Source organism: Physeter macrocephalus, chromosome 17 (genome assembly GCF_002837175.3).
Source record: "Physeter macrocephalus isolate SW-GA chromosome 17, ASM283717v5, whole genome shotgun sequence".
In the NCBI taxonomy this organism is placed as follows: Eukaryota; Metazoa; Chordata; class Mammalia; order Artiodactyla; family Physeteridae; genus Physeter; species Physeter macrocephalus.
Genome location: NC_041230.1, coordinates 3,948,978 through 3,971,418, shown reverse-complemented (window position 1 = coordinate 3,971,418; position 22,441 = coordinate 3,948,978). Strand labels below are relative to the sequence as shown.

General features: G+C 40.7%; 2 protein-coding genes across 8 annotated transcripts in view; one reads left to right on the top strand and one right to left on the bottom strand.

Annotated features, from left to right (window-relative positions):
- Positions 1-22,441, top strand: part of LOC112062478 (endothelial zinc finger protein induced by tumor necrosis factor alpha) — a 139,650-nt gene that overhangs the window by 48,219 nt on the left and 68,990 nt on the right. The window lies entirely within an intron of this gene.
- ZNF471 (zinc finger protein 471) overlaps positions 15,031-22,441 on the bottom strand; it is a 14,544-nt gene continuing 7,133 nt past the window's right edge. Inside the window, exons 4-6 of one of the 2 annotated variants that reach the window (XM_024117026.3) lie at positions 22,044-22,139; positions 18,388-19,125; positions 15,031-18,288 (exon numbers count right to left, since the gene is read on the bottom strand). In XM_024117026.3, coding sequence (XP_023972794.1) covers positions 16,838-18,288; positions 18,388-19,125; positions 22,044-22,139 — 2,285 coding nt within the window. In that variant the 3' untranslated portion in view covers positions 15,031-16,837. The remainder of the gene's footprint in view (positions 18,289-18,387; positions 19,126-22,043; positions 22,140-22,441) is intronic. The other variant, XM_024117027.3, reaches the window with a different exon arrangement.

Here is a 22,441-nt window from a genome sequence, read left to right as displayed (position 1 = left end):
CCCGGTTCCCCTGCATCGGCAGGCGGACGCGCAACCACTGCGCCACCAGGGAAGCCCCTTATTTTACCTTTTTATAAAAAAAAATTTTATTGGAGTAGAGTTGATTTACAATGTTGTGTTTCAGGTGTACAGCAGAGTGAATCAGTTATACATGTACGTATTTTCATTCTTTTTTAGATTCTTTTCCCATATAGGTTATTACAGAATATTGAGTTCCCTGTGCTAGACAGTAGGTCTTTATTAGTTATCTATTTTGTATACAGTATAGTGTGTATGTTAATCCCCAACTCCTAATTTATCCCTCCCCTCCCCTTTCCCCTTTGGTAACCATAAGTTTGTTTTCTACATCTGTGACTCTATTTCTGTTTTGCAAATAAGTTTATTTGCATCATTTTTTAAGATTCCACATATAAGCGATAGAGTATGATATTTGTCTTTCTCTGTCTGACTTACTTCACTTAGTATGATCATCTCCAGGTCCATCCATGTTGCTGCAAATGGCATTATTTCATTCTTTCTTATGGCTGAGTAGTATTCCATTGTGTATATGTACCACACCTTCTTTATCCATTCCTCTGTCGATGGACATTTAGGTTGCTTGCATGTCTTGGGTGGTTCTTGTTATTAACTCTACACTCACTAGCTCTCATTATTAATTCATGAGCCCTGTGAAGTAGTTAGTATGGTTTCCCTCCCTTTAAGATGAAGCTGGGTGGGGGAGGTGCCCAGAGACCTCTGTGACATCATTCATTCATTCACTCATTCACTCCATCATGGTTCATTCAACCAGCATTGATGGAGCACAGGCTGGGGCCCGGCAGGGGTGGGCGGTGGGTCCTGACCCAGCTGAGCTTTCTGCATGGACTCAGCCTCCTTCCTGTAGGTGGCCCCCTTCCAAAAAAAAAAAAAAAGAAAAGAAAAGAGAAGATCAGGCCATATGGGACCAGAGACCTTTAATATCAATAAGAGGCAGGCTCCACAGCCCTGACAATGGGGCTAATTCAATTTATTTGATTCTCTTAATAGTTCTTGATGTGGGATCCGTTACGATTGTATTTTACAGATGGGCAAACTAAGGCACAGGGAGGTCAAGTAAACTTTCCCCGGAGCACTCAGCTTGTAAGTGGTAGGGGTGGGATTTGAATCCAGTGCCTTTCTTAACCACTAAAGTATCCTGTCTGTCTGGGGACTTTATCCTCCCCCAAGAGAGGACTGGGGATAAGGGGTGAGGGCTTCTCCCCATCCCACTACTCAGTTATGTCCCTCCACCCCTCAGGCAGGGAAGAGTGGGTGAAGAAATGGAGGGGAGGAAAGGAGTTACTTTCCTGATATTTCCTTTTTTAAAATTTATTTTACTTATTTTATTTTTGGCTGCATTGGGTCTTCGTTGCTGTGCCTGGGCTTTCTCTAGTTGCAGCGAGCGGGGGCTACTCTTCTTTGTGGTGCGCGGACTTCTCATTGTGGTGGCTTCTCTTGTTGCGGAGCACGGGCTCTAGGCGCGCAGGCTTCAGTAGTTGTGGCACGTGGACTCTAGAGTGCAGGCTCAGTAGTTGTGGCGCACGGGCTCAGTAGTTGTGGCGCACGGGCTCAGTAGTTGTGGAGCATGGGCTTAGTTGCTCCGCGGCATGTGGGATCTTCCCGGACCAGGGCTCGAACCCATGTCCCCTGCATTGGCAGACAGATTCCCAACCACTGCACCACCCAGGGAAGCCCCCTGATATTTCTTTGGTTTTTCTAAGATTTTTTTTGATGTGGACCATTTTTAAAGTCTTTATTGAATTTGTTACAATACTGCCTCTGTTCTATGCCTTGGCTTCCTGGCCGCAAAGCATGTGGTATCCCAGGTCCCCGACCAGGGATAGAACCCGCACCCCCTGCATTGGAATGTGAAGTCCTAACCACTGGACCGCCAGGGAAGTCCCCTGACATTTCTAAGAGGCAGAAATTCCCACTCTGTGGCTCCGGATGTAGGAAAGCAGGGAGGAAAAAATGGTCCCATCACTCCCCTACCATAAAATACAAGCATGTGTCACAAATGCAAACCTTCTAAGAGTATGAGGTAAGGAAAGAAATAGACTTGGGAAAAGTTGCTATAAAAGCAAAACTCATCTACAACATTAGAAATCCAGATACTGGTTCCCTTCGAGGTGGGGTAAATGAGGGAGGAAGGGAGCATGAGAGGGGGACATTTTGGGGTGCTGATAATGATCTGCTTCTTCTTCTGGGTGCCAGTTACACGATTCACCTTCCAGAGGTTCATCACACTTGTAGGATACATGCAATTTTCTCCTTGCATATTATACTTCAACAGAATGTTTTTAGAAGGTTGTCCTATTTCCTTGCAGGCATTTTTTTCCTGGAAGTTGATACTGAACTAGGATTCTTGTGCAAGGGATTTATTGAGGAAGTGTGTTCTTGGGTGGAACCCGTAAGTGGGGAGTGAGGCTGGGAAGGAGGAGAGGGAGTGAGGCAAATATTTATGGGTTTAACGGAGGTCCAGCTTCAGTCTGATCCCACAGGGAGCTCTGGAGTGTGAATAGTACCAGTCCTTCTCTGAGCCAGGGGGGAGGCTTTTATCTCCCATCGCTGGTTGTGGACAGCTGTCTGGGGTGAGTGTAACCTTCTAGGTAACTCTCTAGAGAGGTGGCTCCTCTTAGAAAAGGGCATTTCTCAGGAGAAAGGGGGCAACCATAAATATAAACCATAAACCATCAAGTTAGCAGCCAACACTCACAGCAGCTGGAGGAGAAACAAAGAGGAACTAAGTGAGGCACTGACGGGTCCATTAAGTGTGGTGTCGTGTGCATGTGTGTATGTGTAAGATTTTTGGATTTCAGATGAGCCATATTCACTACATTTTCTTCTTTTTTAAAACTTTTTTTTACATTTTCCTGAATTTATACTCTGCTTTTTAAAAATGGAGGCATACCTGGGACTTCCTTGGTGGTCCAGTGTTTAAGACTCTGTGCTTCCACTGCAGGGGGCCCAGGTTCGATCCCTGGTCGGGGAAATTAAGACATCGCATGCCGCGCAGCACAGCCAAAAAAATAAATACATAAATTTGAGGCATAAGTATTTCCAATAAAATGCACATATCAGTAAGTGTCGACACACATATATGCTTGTGTAACCAACCTGCCATCATCCTAGAAAATGCCTTCATCTTCCTTTCCAGTCTGACTCACTCCCTCATCCCAGTTCTGATTTCTGGTTGTATAGATTCGTTTTGCCTTCATATAAATAGAGTCCTACAGTAAATGACATATATTTCTTAACCCCCGAAAGGGGAAATTATAGCAAGATTATTATTCTGCCATTTGGTGTTTTCACAACAATATCGTCTGTATAACTTTCCATCCTGATCACTTTTATCCTTTTTAAAAATTATGTTTTACAGCTGCCGAATATTCTATACTGCAGTTGTGTCATGCCCATTTCCTCAACAGATTAATTGTTAGGTTATCCTTGTTTTTGTTGCCACAAGAGAATGAATGTTTATCCAGTTGGCTTCATTTTCTGTAGCGTGGATTATTAGGGACATCATAAGATCTCTGAATGTAGATCCACTGAATCAGAAATTCCCAGGGTGGAGCCCAAAATATGTGAAAAACTCCCCCAAGAGGTTTCTGACGCTCTGCCAGGTTTGGGAACTGCTGACGTGGGTTATTCTCTCCAGGTTGTAAAAGGAAGGTTTGAAATGAGGTGGCATCCAATGGGGGAGAGCAAGCTAGAGGGAGGAATTGGTCCTTTCCCGAAGATTAGAGATGTGAATCCCATTAATGGTTTATAACATGCTTTAACATTTCATAGTACGTGTCCCCTTCATTTCTCTCCTTTTACAGAATTTTTTTTAAATGTTCACCACTGCCTAGCTTTCCAGATAACTCATTCATGCCCATTCCCAAAACTTCCCAGATATTTTAATAGCAATTGCATTTAACTCATCGTTATTTTGCAGAAGAATTGTCACCGTTTTAAACATTTTGTCTTCCCATCCTTCGTTGTGGTATGTCTTTTTTTTTTTTCTTGGCCGTGCCACGCAGCCTGCGGGATCTTAGTCCGGGGATCAAACCCGTGCCCCCTGCAGTGGAATCACAGAGTCCTAACCACTGGACCGCCAGGGAAGTCCCTGTCTTTCCATTCATTCATTCATTTGAGAAATATTTATAAACTTGTACTCTGGGTCAGGCACTGGAGATACAGCCACGAGCAAACTAAAATCTCTGCCCTCTCTGGACACGGGAGAAAGAGAGCTGGGCAGGGGAGATGGGTGGTCTACCGTGGGGAGGTATTGGGGGATGCTGTTCTATACAGAGTGGTGTGGGAGGGGGTTTCTAAAGGTGTGGTGGAAAATGTGGAGCTGGAAGATGTGGCGGAGATATCCAGGCAGGAGAAAGCATAACTGCAAAGGCTTGGAGGTGAGAGTGGCTGGGGCAGAGTGACTTTAGCTTTGGAGGGATCGCTCTGGCTGACACATACAGAAGAAATGGGGGGTGAGGGGAGTGTCAGGATAAGAAACAAGAGTGCCCAGTTTTTAACCCAATTGTTTGGAGTTTGTTTTGTTTTGTTTTTTTGGTATTGAGTTGAACGAGTTCTTCATATGTTTTGGATATTAACCTTTTGTCAGATGTATGATTTACAAATATTTTCTCCCATTCAATAGTTTGCCCCTTTGTTGATAGTTTCCTTTGCTGTGCAGAAGCATTTTTGTTTGATGTAGTCCCACTTGTTTATTTTTGTTTTTGTTGCTTGTGCTTCTGTTGTCATATATTAAAAAAATCATTGCCAAGACAAATATGAAGGAACCATTGCCTTATGTTTCTTCTATGAGTTTTGTGGTTTTAAGATTTACATTCAAGTCTTTCGTCCATGTTGAGTTAATATGGCGGTATGGTGTAAGATAGTGGTACAGTTTCCCATAAAATAAACTCTGAAATTGAATTAAAATAAAGAAAGAAACAAGAGTGATGGTGACTTTGACTGGTGTGGTGGTACTGGGGGGAGTGGATGGAAGTGGTCAGCGTCTGGATGTATTTGGAAGGTGAAGCCAACAGCATTGGCTGGTGGGTTGGAGGTGGGTATTGAGAGACAGGAATCAAGGGTGCCACAGTTGGATGCCTGGAGGGACCTGAGGGGTAGACTGGGGGAAAACTGCAAGAGGAGCTTTCTTTTGGCCCGTGGGGAGGGATATTAGGATATTTGCGACATGTAAAGTTTAAGATGCCCATGAGATATTCAAGCGGAAATGGCAGGTGTACAGTGAGATTTATGTCAGGAATTTAAGAGAGGGATTGGGTCAAGAAACACACACACACACACACACGTACATGTGAAGGTCATTAGAGTACAGGTGGTATTTGAAACTGTGAGAATTTATATATCATTTTGAAATTTTCACCACATGTATCATCATTCTGATATTTCCTCTGCTAGAACATAGGTATAGTACTTACTTTTGTATATTTATATCTGGTCACTTTGTTGTATACTTTTTTATTTGTTTTTATTGAGGTATAGTTAATTTACAATGTTGTGTTAGTTTCAAGTGTAAAGCAACGTGATTAGTTATACATATACATAAATATTCTTTTTCAGATTCTTTTCCATTATAGGTTATTATGAGATATTGAGGATAGTTCCCTGTGCTATAGTTTGTAATTTTTAATTCAGACAGCTTTACAGCTCATACACTGTCTCGTTCGCAATCCTGTAATCCCATTTTCTTGCACATGACAATGGTGGCTCCCCCTCTGATATTTATACTTTTTCTTTCTTTTTCTTGTGTGTGTGTTTCAGGGCTTTGTGGAGTGGTCAAAAGCTCCGCAACAAATGACCATAGTCTTGGTAGTGTGTGTGCTTTATTTGTTCCTGGTTTTAACAGGGATGCCTATGATCTTTCACATTTAACTATAAAAGTGGCTATTGTTTAGAAATAGAAGCCCTAGATTATTTTTTTTAATTTATTGGCTGCGTTGGGTCTTTGTTGCTGTGCGTGGTCTTTCTCTAGTTGCGGCGAGCGGGGGGGGGCTACTCTTCGTTGCGGTGCGCAGGCTTCTTATTGCGGTGGCTCCTCTTGTTGCAGAGCATGGGCTCTAGGTGCGCAGGCTTCAGTAGCTGTGGCACGCAGGCCCAGTAGTTGTGGCTCACGGGCTCTAGAGCGCAGGCTCAGTAGTTGTGGCGCACGGGCTTAGTTGCTCCACGGCACGTGGGATCTTCCCGGACCAGGGCTCAAACCTGTGTCCCTGCATTTGCAGATGGATTCTTAACCACTGTGCCACCAGGGAAGTCCCTATTTCTAGAATTTTTGATAATGGCCATTCTGACTGGCATGAGGTGATACCTCATTGTAGTTTTGATTTGCATTTCTCTAATAATTAGTGATGTTGAGCATCTTTTCATGTGCCTCTTGGCCATCTGTATGTCTTCCTTGGTGAAATGTCTATTTAGGTCTTCTGCCCATTTTTTAATTGGGTTGTTGTTTTTTTTTTTTTTTTTACATTGAGCTCCGTGAGCTGTTTGTATATTTTGGAGATTAATCCTCTGTCCATTGTTCCACTTGCAAATATTTTCTCCCATTCTGAGGGTTGTCTTTTCATCTTGTTTATGGTTTCCTTTGCTGTGCAAAAGCTTTGAAGTTTCATTAGGTCCCATTTGTTTATTTTCATTTTTATTTCCATTACACTAGGAGGTGGATCAAAAAAGACCTTGCTCGGGTTTATGCCAAAGAGTGTTCTTCCTATGTTTTCTTCTAAGAGTTTTATACTGTCTGATCTTACATTTAGGTCTCTAACCCATTTTGAGTTTATTTTTGTGTATGGTGTTAGGGAGTGTTCTAATTTCATTCTTTTACATGTAGCTGTCCAGTTTTCCCAGCACCACTTATTGAAGAGGCTGTCTTTTCTCCCTTGTATGTTCTTGCCTCCTTTGTCATAAATTAGGTGCCCACATGTGTGTGGGTTTGTCTCTGGGCTTTCTATCCTGTACCATTGATCTATATTTCTGTTTTTGTGCCAGTACCATACTGTCTTGATTACTGTAGCTTTCTGGTATAGTTTGAAGTTGGGGAACCTGATTCCTTCAGCTCCGTTTTTCTTTCTCCAGATTGCTTTGGCTATTCGGGGTTTTTTGTGTTTCCATACACATGGTAAAATTTTTTGTTCTAATTCTTTGAAGAATGCCATTGGTAGTTTGATGGGGATTGCATTGAATCTGTAGATTGCTTTGGGTTGTATAGTCATTTTCACAATATTGATTCTTCCAATCCAAGAACATGGTATATTTTTCCATCTATTTATGTCATCTTTGATTTCTTTCATCAGTGTTTTATAGTTTTCTGAGTACAAGTCTTTCGCCTCCTTAGGCAGGTTTATTCCTAGGTATTTCATTCTTTTTGTTGCAATGGTAAATGGGAGTGTTTCCTTAATTTCACTTTCTGATTTTTTTTTTGTTGGGGTATAGGAATACCAGAGATTTCTGTGCATTAATTTTGTATCCTGCAACCTTACCAAATTCATTGATTAGTTCTAGTAGTTTTCTGGTGGCATCTTTAGGATTTTCTATGTATAGTATCATGTCATCTGCAAACAGTGACAGTTTTACTCCTTCTTTTCCAATTTGTATTTTTTTTACTTCTTTTTCTTCTCTGATTTCTGTGGCTAGGACTTCCAAAACTATGTTGAATAAGAGTGGCGAGAATGGATATCCTTGTCTTGTTCCTGATCTTGGTGGAAATGCTTTCAGTTTTTCACCATTGAGTATGATGCTTGCTGTGGGTTTCTCATATATTGCCTTTATTATGTTGAGGTAGGTTCACTCTATGCCCATTTTCTGGAGAGTTTTTATCATAAATGGGTGTTGAATTTTGTCAAAAGCATTTTCTGCATCTATTGAGATGATCATAATGGTTTTTATTCCTTAATTTTTTAATGTTCTATATCACATTGATTGATTTGCATATATTGAAGAATCCTTGCATCCCTGGGATAAACTCCACTTGATCATGGTGTATGATCCTTTTAATATGTTGTTGGATTCTGTTTGCTAGTATTTTGTTCAGGATTTTTGCATCTATGTTCATCAGTGATATTGGTCTATAATTTTCTTTTTTGTGATATCTTTTTTTGGTTTTGGTATCAGGGTGATGTTGGCTTCATAGAATGAACTTGGGAGTGTTCCTCCCTCTGCAATTTTTGGAAGAGTTTGAGAAGGATTGGTGTTAGCTGTTCTCTGAATGTTTGAGAGAATTCACCTGGATTTTTGTTTGTTGGAAGGTTTTTAATTACAGTTTCAATTTCATTACTTGTGATAGGCCTGTTTGTATTTTCTAATTCTTCCTGGTTCAGTCTTGGAAAATTGTACCTTTCCAAGAATTTGTCCATTCCTTCATAGTTGTCCATTTTATTGGCATATAGTTGTTTGTAGTAGTCTCTTATAATCCTTTGTATTTCTGCAGTGTCAGTTGTGATTTCTCCCTTTTCATTTCTAATTTTATTGATTTGGATTTTTCTTGTTTCTTGAGGTAGGATTGTATTGCTATCAACTTTCTTCTTAGAACTGCTTTTGCTGTGTCTCATAGGTTTTGGGTCATCATGTTTTCATTGTCATTTGTTTCTATGTATTGGGGTTTTGTTATCATTTGTTTCTGGGTATTCTTTGATTTCCTCTTTGACTTCTTCAGTGATCTCTTGGGTATTTATTAGCGTATATTTAGCTCCCATATTGTGTATTTTACGATTTTGTTTCCTGTAATTGAATTCCAATCTCATAGCATTGTGGTCAGAAAAGATGCTTGATACAATTTAAATTTTCTTAAATTTTCCGAGGTTTGATTTGTGACCCACGATGTGATCTATCCTGGAGAATGTTCCATGTGCATTTGAGAAGAAAGTGTGTTCTGCCACTCTCTGTTGGAATGTTCTATAAATATCAGTTAAATCTATCTAGTCTATTGTGTCATTTAAAGCTTGTGTTTCCTTATTTATTTTCTGTTTGGATGATCTGGCCATTGGTGTAAGTGGGGTATTAAAGTCCCCTACTATTATTGTGTTACTGATTGTGTCATTTAAAGCTTCCATTTCCTTATGTATTTTCATTTTGGATGATCTGTCCATTGGTGTAAGTGGGGTATTAAAGTCCCCTACTATTATTGTGTTACTGTCGATTTCCCCTTTTAAAAGCAAATATATGTTATAAAATATGCTAAATTTCATTATTTAAAAATTTTTAGGTATTATGTTTTATGTTACCAAATTTATTTTTAAAGGTATTGAATATGGGCATTTATTGTATTTTATACCTTTCTGTGTAATTGAAAATCTCAGAACAAAATTTTTTTTAAAAACGTGGAAGTTCTTTTTTATGCAGAGGGGTCCTGTGCTGCCCTACAACACAGGACAATTCATTGGTCACACTCGGACGAAAAGCATTCTTCATTCATAACTGAAAAATATTTTTCAGCGATTTCTTTTTCTGGAGCCGAACAAATCACAGTGAGATCAAAACAATCATAAGGAATTCTTTTAATAAGTCTTATGCCCAAACTTTGTGAAATGATAACATCCACCCCCCTTGTCTAAGGACACAAGGGGTCTCAGATGACAATGGATAAAAGCAAGATGGAAAACTGTTCCACATGCTACCATTTGTGTAGAAGGTGTACTATACAACTTTTTGTAATATTTATGTATATAAAAAATCCAGATAAATATTTGCTTATATATGCATAGAATGTTCTGGAAAGATACCGGGAAACTGTTCAGGGTGGTTGCCTCCAGGGAGAGGAACTTGCTGGCTGTGGGGGAGGGGAGGATGTGGTAAGATTTTTATTTTTCTTTTACTTTATAAATTGGGGACCATATGGATTACATAAAATAATTTTTTTTAATTAATTAATTAATTTTTGGCTGCGTTGGGTCTTCGTTGCTGCGTGTGGGCTTTCTCTAGTTGCAGCGAGCGGGGGCTACTCTTCATTGTGGTGCACGGGCTTCTCACTGCCGTGGCTTCTCGTTTCGGAGCACAGGCTCTAGGTGTGCAGGCTTCAGTAGTTGTGGCACGTGGGCTCAGTAGTTGTGGCTCATGGGCTCTAGAGTGCAGGCTCAGTAGTTGTGGTGCACGGGCTTAGTTGCTCCATGGCATGTAGAATCTTCCCAGACCAGGGCTTGAACCCGTGTCCCCTGCATTGGCAGGTGGATTCTTAACCACTGCACCACCAGGGAAGTCCCATAAAATAATTTTGTAGAGGTCATGCTGTGTGATTGGAACTTGTATTCCACCGAAACAGCAGGTGGATTGCATTAGTGATTACCATGTTTCACTCTTCCCTGTAGCCACACCATTGGGTAGGCCCTTCCTAGGCTACGCCTGGCTTGGCCTTGGGGCCTGCTTTGACCGGTGGGATTAGAAACAAACTTGAAGCTGTGCCTGTGTATCCCCACTCTCATAAATCCCTGCTCTGTCCATGAGAGCACACCCAGGCAAGATGTGAGTCAGATGAGCCTTTCTGTACCAGCCAGCCCCCATCCAACCCACAGCTGACCACAGATGCATAACTGAGCCCTTCATGCAGTACAATGGGGTTTCAATGGCCATGCACCTGCTGTGAGCACACCAAGAGTGAGGGTGCTATGGCGGCCCCCACTTCACATGCCCCTTAACAGTGGTGCTTCGCCCCTGTGGTGGGCTTGGGTTTCTTCCCCATACACCCCCGGTTGCACGCCTCTTGGGCTGGGAAGTGCAGCTTGGCAGCACAGACCCTCGGTGTCAGTCTCTCTCTGTTCTGCCTGCTGCTAACCAGCTGCTGTGCTCTCCTCCGAGCTTCTGAGGCTCCCTTTCTGTCCCAGCTGAAAGGGCTTTGAAGGGGCTTCCCAGGGTGTAGGAACCTTTCCTCTTTCACAGCTCCCTCCTAGGGGCACAGGTCCTGTCCTGCTTCCTCCGGTTTGTTTTTTTTTTCTTTTTTTCGTCCTACCCTGCTACGTGATGATATTTTCTGCACTTCTGGTGTCTGAGTTCTTCTGCCAACATTCAGTAAGTTATGCTATGAGAACTGTTCCACGTGGAGATGTACTTTTGATGTATTTGTGGGAGGAGGTGAGCTCCTCGTCCTTCTATTCTCTTCTATTCTGCTATCTTGATTCACCTGCCTCCAGAGCTTTCTTTATCCCAGGAGCTGAGAACATTGTTGGCTCAGTGAATGACCTCACAAACAACAGCCAGGCATAATGCTATTATTACAGTCATCATCAAAAATTCTAAGGGCTACATGCTGTGTGATTCCACTTATGTGACACCCTATAATATTATATGAGACAGGAAACAAAGCAGTGGTAGCCAGAGGCTGGGGGCAGTAGGAGGAGACTGACTACAAAAGACGTAAGGGGGTCCTCTACCTCTTGGTTGTAGAGGTTACATGCCTGTATGAGTTTGTCAAAGTTAGAATTCTACACCCAGAATGAGCGCATTTTACTGTACGAACTTAAAAAAAATTTTTTTTATTGTAGTATAGTTGCTTTACAATGTTGTGTTTATTTCTGCTATACAGCAAAGTGGGTCAGTTATACATTTAACGTATATCCCCTTTTTAAGATTCTTTTCCCATATAGGTCATTACAGAGTATCGAGTAGAGTTCCCTGTGCTATACAGTATGTCCTTATTAATTATCTGTTTTATATATAGTAGTGTGTATATGTCAATCCCAGTCTCCCAGTTTATCCCTCTCTTTCCCCCGGTAACCATAAGTTTGTTTTCTACATCTGTAACTCTATTTCTGTTTTGTAGATAACTTCATTTGTACCCCTTTTTTAGATTCCACATATAAGTGATATCATATGATATTTGTCTTTCTCTGTCTGACCTTACTTCACTCACTATGACAATCTCTAGGTCCATCCATGTTGCTGCAAATAGCATCATTTCATTTCTTTTTTATGGCTGAGTAATATTGCATTGTATATAGTACCACGTCTTCTTTCCTCTGTTGATGGACATTTAGGTTGCTTCCATGTCTTGGCTATTGTGAGTAGTGCTGCTATGAACATTGGGGTGCATGTATCCTTTTGAATTATAATTTTTTCTGGATATATGCTCAGGAGTGGGTTGCTGGATCATATGGTAACACTATTTTTAGTTTTTTGAGGAACCTCCATACTGTTCTCCTTAGTGGCTGCACCAGTTTACATTCCCACCAACAGTGTAGAGGGTTCCTTTCTCTCCATACCCTCTCCAGCATTTGTTATTTGAAGACTTTAAAATGATGGCCCCTGAATTGACTTCTTGCACCTGGCAAGCTGCTGCTATCTGGAGCTCAGCTTTCCTGGGCTCCTTCATTTATGGGAGGTCAGAAGCAGCCCCCACCCCAGTAAGCCCAGCATCTTAAGAATGGCCATAGGTCTTCCCTGGTGGTGCAGTGGTTAAGAATCCACCTGCCAATGCAGGGGACATGGGTTCGAGCCCTGGTCCAGGAAGATACCACATGCCACGGAGCAACTAAGCCTGTGCACCACAACTACTGAGCCTGAGCTCTAGAGCCCACAAGCCACAACTACTGAAGCCCGTGTGCCTAGAGCCTGTGCTCCGCAACAAGAGAAGCCACTGCAATGAGGAGCCCGTGTACCACAACAAAGAGTAGGCCCCGCTCACCACAACTAGAGAAAGCCCACGCACAGCAACGAAGACCCAACACAGCCAAAAATAAATAAATAAAATAAATTTAAAAAAAATACTTAAAAAAAAAAAAGGAATGGCCATAAAGCACTTTCTAAATATAGTGATGCTTTCCCCATGGCACGGATTCATGGAAAGGCATTTGGCCCTGTCTCACGGAGCCTAATGATAGAGTAAGAGAGAAACAGTAATAAGAAAGCAAATTCAGCATCCCCAAGTTTTTCCAGGTCCTTCCTGTGTATCAGGCAAGATCATTTCTGGTCGCTCAATGTCATTTAGTCATCAGTTAGGACTTAATAGATTGCATTTGTCTACCCAGAAAACTATTGGAAAAGCAATAAGCTGCACAAATTAGCACATGGAATATGTAATTCCTGATGTGTATACCTATAAATAAATTCAACCCAGCTCAAAATTTTATTCCAACTTCTGAGGCCAAGCACTATTAAAACCCATTCCTGAGGCCATTTTCTAGATTCTGATATGAATGTTGATAAATACTTTGGGGAGTCCTTCATCCATTTCCTAATCTCTTTTCTTATATCAACCTCTAGACCACTTCAGAATCAGACCTTTCTTTCTGTCTTTTCTTTCTTCCCTTCCTTCCTCCCCCCCTCTTCCTTTCTTGTTTTTTGTTTGTTTGTTTTGTTTTGTTTTGTTTTTGTGGTACGCGGGCCTCTCACTGTTGTGGCCTCTCCCGTTGCGGAGCACAGGCTCCGGACGCACAGGCTCAGCGGCCATGGGTCACGGGCCTAGCCGCTCCGCGGCATGCGGGATCTTCCCGGACCGGGGCACGAACCCGTGTCCCCTGCATTGGCAGGCGGACTCTCAACCACTGCGCCACCAGGGAAGCCCCCCTTTCTTGTTTTTAAATCAGTGAAGCCATAATATTGGTAAGTTAAAAGGGAAATTGGTTATCCTTCATCCACGGCTATCTCAGGCAAATGTGAATTAGTTGGTATGTTTTAAGGTTTCTTAGCAGTTTAGAGTTTCAAAATCTCAAAACTCTCCCACAAGTCCTCATTCCAATAACCAGGATACCAACTCTTCCTAATTAATATCAAACATTCTACTTAAGAGACCTGCCAAAATTGTGAATTAACCTGGCACTGTAGCTCATTTTTTGATATTTAGCAAGCACAGCCTGATAGCTACAAGCAAGTCTTTCAACTATGTTACAAAAATGGCTTGTGTTCTAACTCCATACCTTAAAACAAAAATTTTAAGAAATAAGCCTTTTTTTCTTCTTGCTTTATACTATTCAGTTCCACTATGAACAAGCACCATACATATTTCTTGGACTGGCACTTCTTGTCCTCTTTGAATTCATCCAAAGCAAAAGTCATCTAGACCGCAGCTGATTAGCTGTTTTACAGTTGCTATGAAGGCATATTACTTCCACGGCACAAAATATGATTAGGAGCCTTACACTGCTTTGCTCCATTTCATCCAATAACCATACTTTAATAATAATTCCACATTTTCTAAGGATCTTTTGCCTAAACCCACTCAAGGCTACCAATTTCTATATTGGTAGGTTTCCTTGTTTGACAGCAAAAGAACTTAATCTAATTTTAAAATGAAAACAAGGGACTTACCTGGTGGCACAGTGGTTAAGAATCCGCCTGCCAATGCAGGGGACATGGGTTTGATCCATGCACCACAACTACTGAGCCCATGCGCCGCCACTACTGAAGCCCTTGTGCCTAGAGCCTTTGCTCTGCAACAAGAGAAGCCACCGCAACGAGAAGCCCGCGCACCGCAACAAAGAATAGCCCCCGCTCGCTGCAACTAGAGAAAGCCCGTGCACAGCAACAAAGACCCGACATAGCCAAAAATAAATTTAATTAATTAATTAAAATGAAAACAAAATGCTGGTGGGAAACAACCTAGAAAGAACATGAAACAGGTCAGCTCTAGCAAGCAGAGCAGCAGGAACTCAGGAGCCATCTTAAAATTGTGGCCAAAGGATGACTCATATTCAGCTTCCTCCTGAGTCCCAAGGAGAGAGTATATGATTGGATTAAAGTGAACTGTGTACAGCTGGCAATGCAAACAAAGCCTCAGCGAATGACATCAGAACTGCCCAACCAACACAGCTGGGGGAAGGAGTCTGTATTTGTGTATGCATGGTTTCTATTTGTATTGTAGACAAAAACAACACATTTCATAATTTTAACTTTAAAAAGTTTATGTGTTTATAACTATGCCATCATATTACATAGTTATGAAAATTACATTCTCAATAAACTACAAAGCATTGTTTTGTGAGCATAGTGATCCACCTCATTCTTTCCAGTGACTGCTTAATAATCTACTGAACTGATTTTCCACAATTAAGTAACCAATTTACTACTGCTGGACATTTAAACCGTTCCAAGTTTTTTACAATTCTGTAATGAATGTGCTTATGCATCTATATTTCTGCACCTGTGCTCTTCGAGAAGATAAATTCCTAGATGTAGAATTGCAGCAGTGATTAATTACATTTTAAATACCGACAGGTCACACCATATTGCCTTCTAAAATGGCTTTCCACCTATTTACCCTCCCAATGTAATATAAAAATATGGTTTCTCACATCTGCAACAGTACTGGATATTATCCATAAAATGTGTGCTGGTTTGTGTTGGTGGTGAGGACTCTTAAAATTTCCATTTATCTGATCATTAGTGCAATTAAGATCCTCCTTTGACTGTTTTAATTTCTTCATTTAAGAGTTGCTGTTATACTGTGTATCTCATCTTATCAGACTTTGTCAGACTGTGTATCTTACCTTATCCTTGCTGCTTTCCAACAGCCCTTTTTTAAGGGCTATATGCTTCGTAATATATGGTTAAAATATATCTCAGTCTGTCATGTGCCTTTTAACTTTGAATACAGTGTCTTATACTGTGGAAAATTTAAATTTTTTACATGGTCCTATCACTCTGTCTCTCTTCATGACTTCTGGACTCTGTCCTGCTTACCAAAGCCTTCCTGAACTCAAAGGGATAGAAATATTCTACATTCTCTTCTAGAATCTTAATATTGTTTCCTGTTACATCTTTAATCATATTGAATGAACTTCTCTGTAAGGGGTGAAATGTGGATCTGACCTTATTTCCAGTTGGATAACTGTCAAGCACCATTTAAGTAATCCATCTCTCCCACTGACACATCAAAAATAATTACTTTTGCAGTAAACTAAATTCATGGGTATACGATCTTTTTCAAAAATTTCCTTGTGATGCTTTCCTATTTACCATTCTACATGATTTTCAGAACAAAACTGTCAATGTAAAGATATCCTATAGGGATTGTGACCGGAATTGACTGTACAAACATGTTTACAATATTGAAACTTCCATCTAGAAACACAGATCTCCATTTATTCAGAACCTCTATTCTCCTTAACAGAGGTTAATAATTTCCTTCCTATATATAAAACCATGAGTAAATTCATCTATAAGTTTTTTTCTTCTGGGTTTGATATTAGGGTTGAATTAGCCTCATGAAAGAAGTATTCCAAATACTGCAAAATAATCCATTTCAATTATTTTTTCTACACTCTAGGACAGCTTAATTATGATTCCTTGAAGGTTTAGAATTAATCTGTTAACCCAGGTGTCTTAGAAGAGGGCTACACTATTCAAGTTCTCTGTTTCTTCCATTTTAAATATTAGGAATTTTTACTTTCTGCCTTGAATAAATATAGTCTTACATTCTTCCCAGTAAATTCTAGTTCTTTTGTTCCAGTCTTATCCAGAGTTCTAGACATTTCCTGAAAAATATTCTATGTATCAGGTCACACTGAATTTCCTCACCAACAAAGGAACACAGCCTTATTTTGTGGTGATCTCAAGCTTTAAACATACTACTCATGCTAATCCTCATCATCCACATTGTTTCAGTTCCAAAATTGTTATGATCTCCAAGTACATATACTGCCTTCCAGAGTTCACTGTTTAAAAATAACTTTCAAGCAGACTCTGAAGGATACTGAGCTAACATTATGGAGCACTTAGTCTGGGTCAGGCACTGTGCTGAGCACTTTGTATGCATCAAGTAGTTCAAAATTTCATAGCAAGGGTTTTAAGGGTGTCATAAAATTACATTTACATTTTGAAAAGACCACTGTGGCAGTAGTGTGAAGAATGAACTTGAAGGGGACAAAAGAGGATGCAAGGAGACCAGTTATTAGACAATTGGAATAGTCCAGGTGAAAGGACAGTGTTTTGGACTAGGGCAACGAGAATGGAAAGATGTGGATGAATTCCAAAAATATTCAGCAGGCGTATCAACAGGACTTGGTGACACAGAGGGTGAGGAAGAGCTGGGGGCCCGAGATGACTCTACAGCATGAATTTTCTGATGATGAGCAAGGTGCACACTTTGTCTGAAGACCTTTTTGCATTCCTTACATTCGTAAGATCTCTCTCCAGTGTGAATTCTTCTATGTAGATTAAGGTGTCCAATCTGGCTGAAGGTTTTCCTACATTCCTTACACTGATACGGTTTTTCTCCAGAGTGAATTCTCTGATGAACGTTAAGGGATTGCCGATGGCTAAAGGCTTTACCGCACAAGCTACATTCATAAGGTTTCTCCCCCGTATGACATCTTTGATGACAAATGAGGGACGATTTTGTTCTGTATGCCTTCTCACACTCAACACATGCGTAGGGCCTTTGGCCAGTGTGAAGTCTCCGATGCTGAGAGCGGGATGAGCTATCACTAAAGGCCTTCCCACATTCAGCACATTTATAGGGTTTCTCTCCCGTGTGAACTCTCTGATGTTGAATAAGGCGGGTAGTCTGGCTGAAGGCTTTCCCACATTCAGTACATTCATAAGGTTTCTCTCCGGTATGAATTTTATGATGCTGTGCAAGGTGTGCTCTCTGGTTGAAAGCTTTGCCACATTCCTTACATTCATAAGGTTTTTCTCCAGTATGAATTCTCTGATGAGTAGCCAGCTGTGAACTGATGCTAAAAGCTTTTCCACATTCTTTACATTCATAGGGTTTTTCGCCAGTATGAATCCTCAGGTGACTAGCAAGGTGTATGCTCTGCCTAAAGGCTTTCCCACATTCCCTGCATTCGTAAGGCTTCTCTCCAGAATGCACTCTTTGGTGCTGAGTGAGTGAGGCATGATGGCTAAAGGCTTTCCCACAGCTATCACATTCGTACGGTTTCTCTCCTGTGTGAATTCTCTGATGGACAGTCAGGGATGAGCCATAGCTGAAGGTTTTTCCACACACATTACATCTGTAGGGTTTCTCTCCAGTATGAATTCTCCTATGCTGAATAAGTCCTATGTGATCACTGAAGGCTTTCCCACAGTCGATGCAGTCAAAGGGTTTCTCCCCAGTGTGATAATACCTCCAGTGACGGATAAGGGATGTGTTCTGCCTAAAGGCTTTCCCACATTCAATACATACATAGGGTCTTTTGCCAGTGTGACATCTCTGATGTCGTGCAAAGGATGAGCCATCACTGAAGGCCTTTCCACATTCCTTACATTTATAGGGCTTCTCTCCAGTATGAATTCTCTGATGCACAGTGAGGGATGAGCTCTGGGTAAAGGTTTTCTTACATTCATTACATTTGAAAAGTTTTTTTCCTGCATAGATTCCTGCATGTTTTATTACCACTGAACTTGGGGGGAAAGTTTTCTTAACTGAATCACAGCGGTGAACTCTCTCTTCTGAAATATCCAAGTGGAACCATCTTCCAGATTTGTCATATGGACACTCTCTTTCCTTAGAGAGGGTTCCACATTCCTTACATTTATAGGGCTTCTCTCCAGTATGAATTCTCTGATGCTGAGCAAGGTGTGCAGGCTGGCTGAAGGCTTTTCTACACTCCTTACATTTATATGGTTTTTCTCCAGTATGAATTCTTTGATGTTGAATAAGGTGAACATTTTGGCTGAAGGCTTTCCTACATTCCTTACATTCAAACAGTTTCTCTCCAGTATGTATTCTGTGGTGCTGGGCAAGATGTTGACTCTGGTTGAAGGCCTTCCCACATTCCTTACACTCATACGGTTTCTCTCCAGTATGAATTCTCTGATGAACAGTAAGGGATGAGCTCTGAGTGAAGGTCTTCTCACATTCATTACATTTAAAAAGTTTCTTCCCTGCGTAGACTTTCTTGTGTTTTATTACCATGGAATTTTTGGAAAAGCTTTTTTTATCTGACTTGTGATTATAAATATTCTCTTCTATATTGTCTAGTGGGACAAATTTCCCAGATTTGTTATATTTGTGGTCTATTTCCACTGTAAGGGTTTCTTCATGAGTGATTGTCTCTTGCCTGATAAATGTCTCTTGGCTTAACGACTGCCTCTCAAAAAGATCTTCACATTTCCAATCTTCTCCAAAAGTGGGACACTCAAGTCCATAGCTTATAATTCTCTCCATTAATACATCATCACACACAAACTGCTTCAGAGGTAATTCTTGTGTCTCATATACAGATTCCCAATCTGAAACATTCAAAAAAGCAAATGTTTCCTTTATCATGGGCTATAACAGAGGAAACATTTAACACGGAAAAGGTGAATTGAAAATAATGAATCCCACAAAATGTAGGATACACAGGCGTGTCAACTGAACAAATATGCAAGCAGACCCCAGAGAATGAGACCTCATAGAGGAACATGGAAAAGGTGATTTAGAAAATTAAATGTAGGATAACAAAGTCCTGAAGTAGTAATGCAATGGTAATAATATGTTATGCCTATATTAACATAACAGACTATAAATGAAACTCTTCCTCTATTCTTTCCCACTTCTGGGAGATTTGCATATATAGCTAGGCTAACTTTGTTTAAAAACCAATATCATCACATAACTACTGCCGCTCAAAAATCTCTGTAGATTCCCAGAAATCACAAATACCTTGTGCTTTGTGACTTCCTTTGGGATTTAGGTAAAATCCTAGAGTCATCTCTTCATAATCAGAAAATAGTGTCACTATGAACCATTTCCATGTGTCTTAATACAGTAAACTCTCTTCACTTCTCATAGATCCCTGAACTTCAGGCTGCATATTAAGGGATTTTTCCATTCACCTTCTCACTTTCACCAGGAAAAGTGGAAAGAAGGAAAAGTGTCACATCTTAATAGGGTTTTGCCATGTGTCTTTTTGTAGAAACTAGTCTTACAGCGATATGTGGGTTGGTATCACTATTATTAATCATGTTCTTATTTCCTGCCACATAAGTACCTGTCTTGCCTTGTGAGCTAGAATATAAGCTTTGGGGAAGGACTAGATGAGCCTTACGCACTACTACTAAGTCACTTAACATGCATCACGGAAACTCAGGCATATATAAGAAATTCTCGATAAATCTATAAAGAAGAAATTTGTATTGAAGAGGTGACACTAAGAGAAAACTTTAGGGGAGAGGTGATATCAAGACAGGGCAAAGGAGAAGGTGGGAGAAAGTGCTTTCCTTTTTCATCTTGTCCATAGCAAATTATGGAATAATCCAATGCTCCCTAAATAGTTTTCTATTACGTGTCAAGCATTAGGAACACTAGAGTAATTAGACAGTTGTTCTTGAGAAGTACAGAAAGTTATTAGGAAGACAAGGCCAACAAAGGAAGTAATCTGAGAAGAAGAAAATATGGAATATCAAATGCGAACCCATGTGGTAAAAAAGTAAAATTGGTATAAAAGTTCAGAGATGGGAGGGATCAAATCTACCAGAGAAGTTAAGAAAGACTCTGAGGTGTTAACAAGCTTCCTACCCCAGGTCATCTGTGGTATCAGGAACACCCAAGCTTCAAGAATTCTAGAACTGAGGCCATAAGAGTTCAGTGAACCAATCACCTACAGTTTTTCTTACATAGATGGGCTGAGGGGAGCAATACTAGAAAGAAAAAAACAGAAACCTGATGGCATCATCTACTCCTCCCTCAAATTCTTTCTTGTCTGTGAAGGCTGCCTTCATCTCCAGCCTCCCATTGAGAGTCGTGGTTGTCCCTTATCTTTTTGGCTTTTCTCAGCACAGATGCTGAGATATCTTAGTCACTGAATTAGACTTACATCTATACTGTGACTCAACGTCCCAGCAGATTTACAGGCTTCTTTATCCCCTTTCCCTCATCCTCCATCTATTCTTCACATGGCCAATTATTACCTCTTATCAGGAAAGTTCCTCTTTCTCTTTTCCTATTTAAGGCAGATGGTAGCTTCCTACATAACCAGAGTATAAAGTGTGTCTAAGCATAGCTTATTTCCCTCCTAATATTTGGGTATTTGGAGGATCCTGGAAGTCTAGGGTCCAAATCATCTCCAAATGTAAAGATCAAATACTGTTATAGAAGTGAAAGGAGAATTTCATAAAGACATAATTATCACATGTGATCCCAATATTCCCTTGTGTTTGTGAACTTTCAGTTCATTGGGGGAGGCAGAAAATAAGCATGTACACCAGAAAAAAGTTAATTATAGGCTCTCCTAAGTGTTACAAAGAAAATAAACAGTGGCTTAGTAGAGAGTAATTGGGTTGGAAAAGGAAAAAGTTCACTATACAATGTGGTTAGGGACGGCCTCCAGTGAGATGATTTTTGAGCTCTGGCCTGATAGCCAAGCATGGACAGAGAGCTGACAGAGGAGTCTTCTAGGCAGAGAAAATAGGGAATTCAAAAGCCTGAGTCAGTAAAGAGCTTGGTGAGTTCAGAAAAGGTGACCAGTGGGCTAGAGCAGTGCTTTTCAACTGTATGTCAGGCAATCATTGATAATGACATTTGTAAGACACATGGCACTGCTTATGATCCAGAGGCAACTAGACTTGGAACTCAGACTGCTGCTAGCCCCATGTGGTCTTCCAAGGCTTAGAGACTCAGGATCTTGGCATTACCTGTAACAAACTTGGAACATACCTGTATACCTTGCATAGTTTAGAAAACTCTGGGCTAAAGTACAGTGAAAAAACTAAAAAGTGATAGAAGATAGGGTTGCAGAAGTAGGAAGGAGCTGGTTACATAGGGGCTGGTAGGGTTTGGATTTTTCCTATTTGCAACAGGAAAGCAAAAAAAGATTTAAGCAGCAGGGTATGTTATGATTTTAGGTAGCATCTAATTTTAGAGTTAAGCAAAGATGTAAGAAGGAGAGAAGCTCATATAAGTCTGTATGGCAAAAGAAAAGAGGATGGGAAGGAGATGGATAAAGATTTTTGCAAAATGAGTTATTAGAAGAGAGTCAAGTAGAAGAGAAGATATTTGGGGAGCCCATGCTAAGTAGTCAAGTTTCAGTTTTCTCCCAGGCTTGAGTCAAGGCATGACTCAGGCTTGAGAAGTTTCTAAGAGCATAAGAAAGCAGGAATTATCACCTTGGAAAATGGCTGAGCCATTACCTAGAAAGAATTCCCCTATCTGGTTCTTCCACACTCACCTGGGAATGGGGTTCTTCTCATCTCACTCTTCATCTCCCAAGGCTCTTTCCCTTGCTCCAATAAGGAGATGACATATGGCTTAGAGATACAAAGTCCTGCATACAAAAGTCGATATGAAAATTGGCCATGTTTTGGGCATTTCAGCTGGTTCCTTAATTCTGATGGAATGACATTACAGGAATGAATAGATCAAGGGGTGACAGACTATATAAAGCTTTTGGCATAGCTTAGTGGGACTGCCAACAGTCAATTCTATAAAAGTTAAACCTTTTTTTTTTTTTTTTTTTTTTTTTTTTTGCGGTACGTGGGCCTCTCACTGTTGTGGCCTCTCCCGTTGCAGAGCACAGGCTCCAGACGTGCAGGCTCAGCGGCCATGGCTCACGGGCCCAGCCGCTCT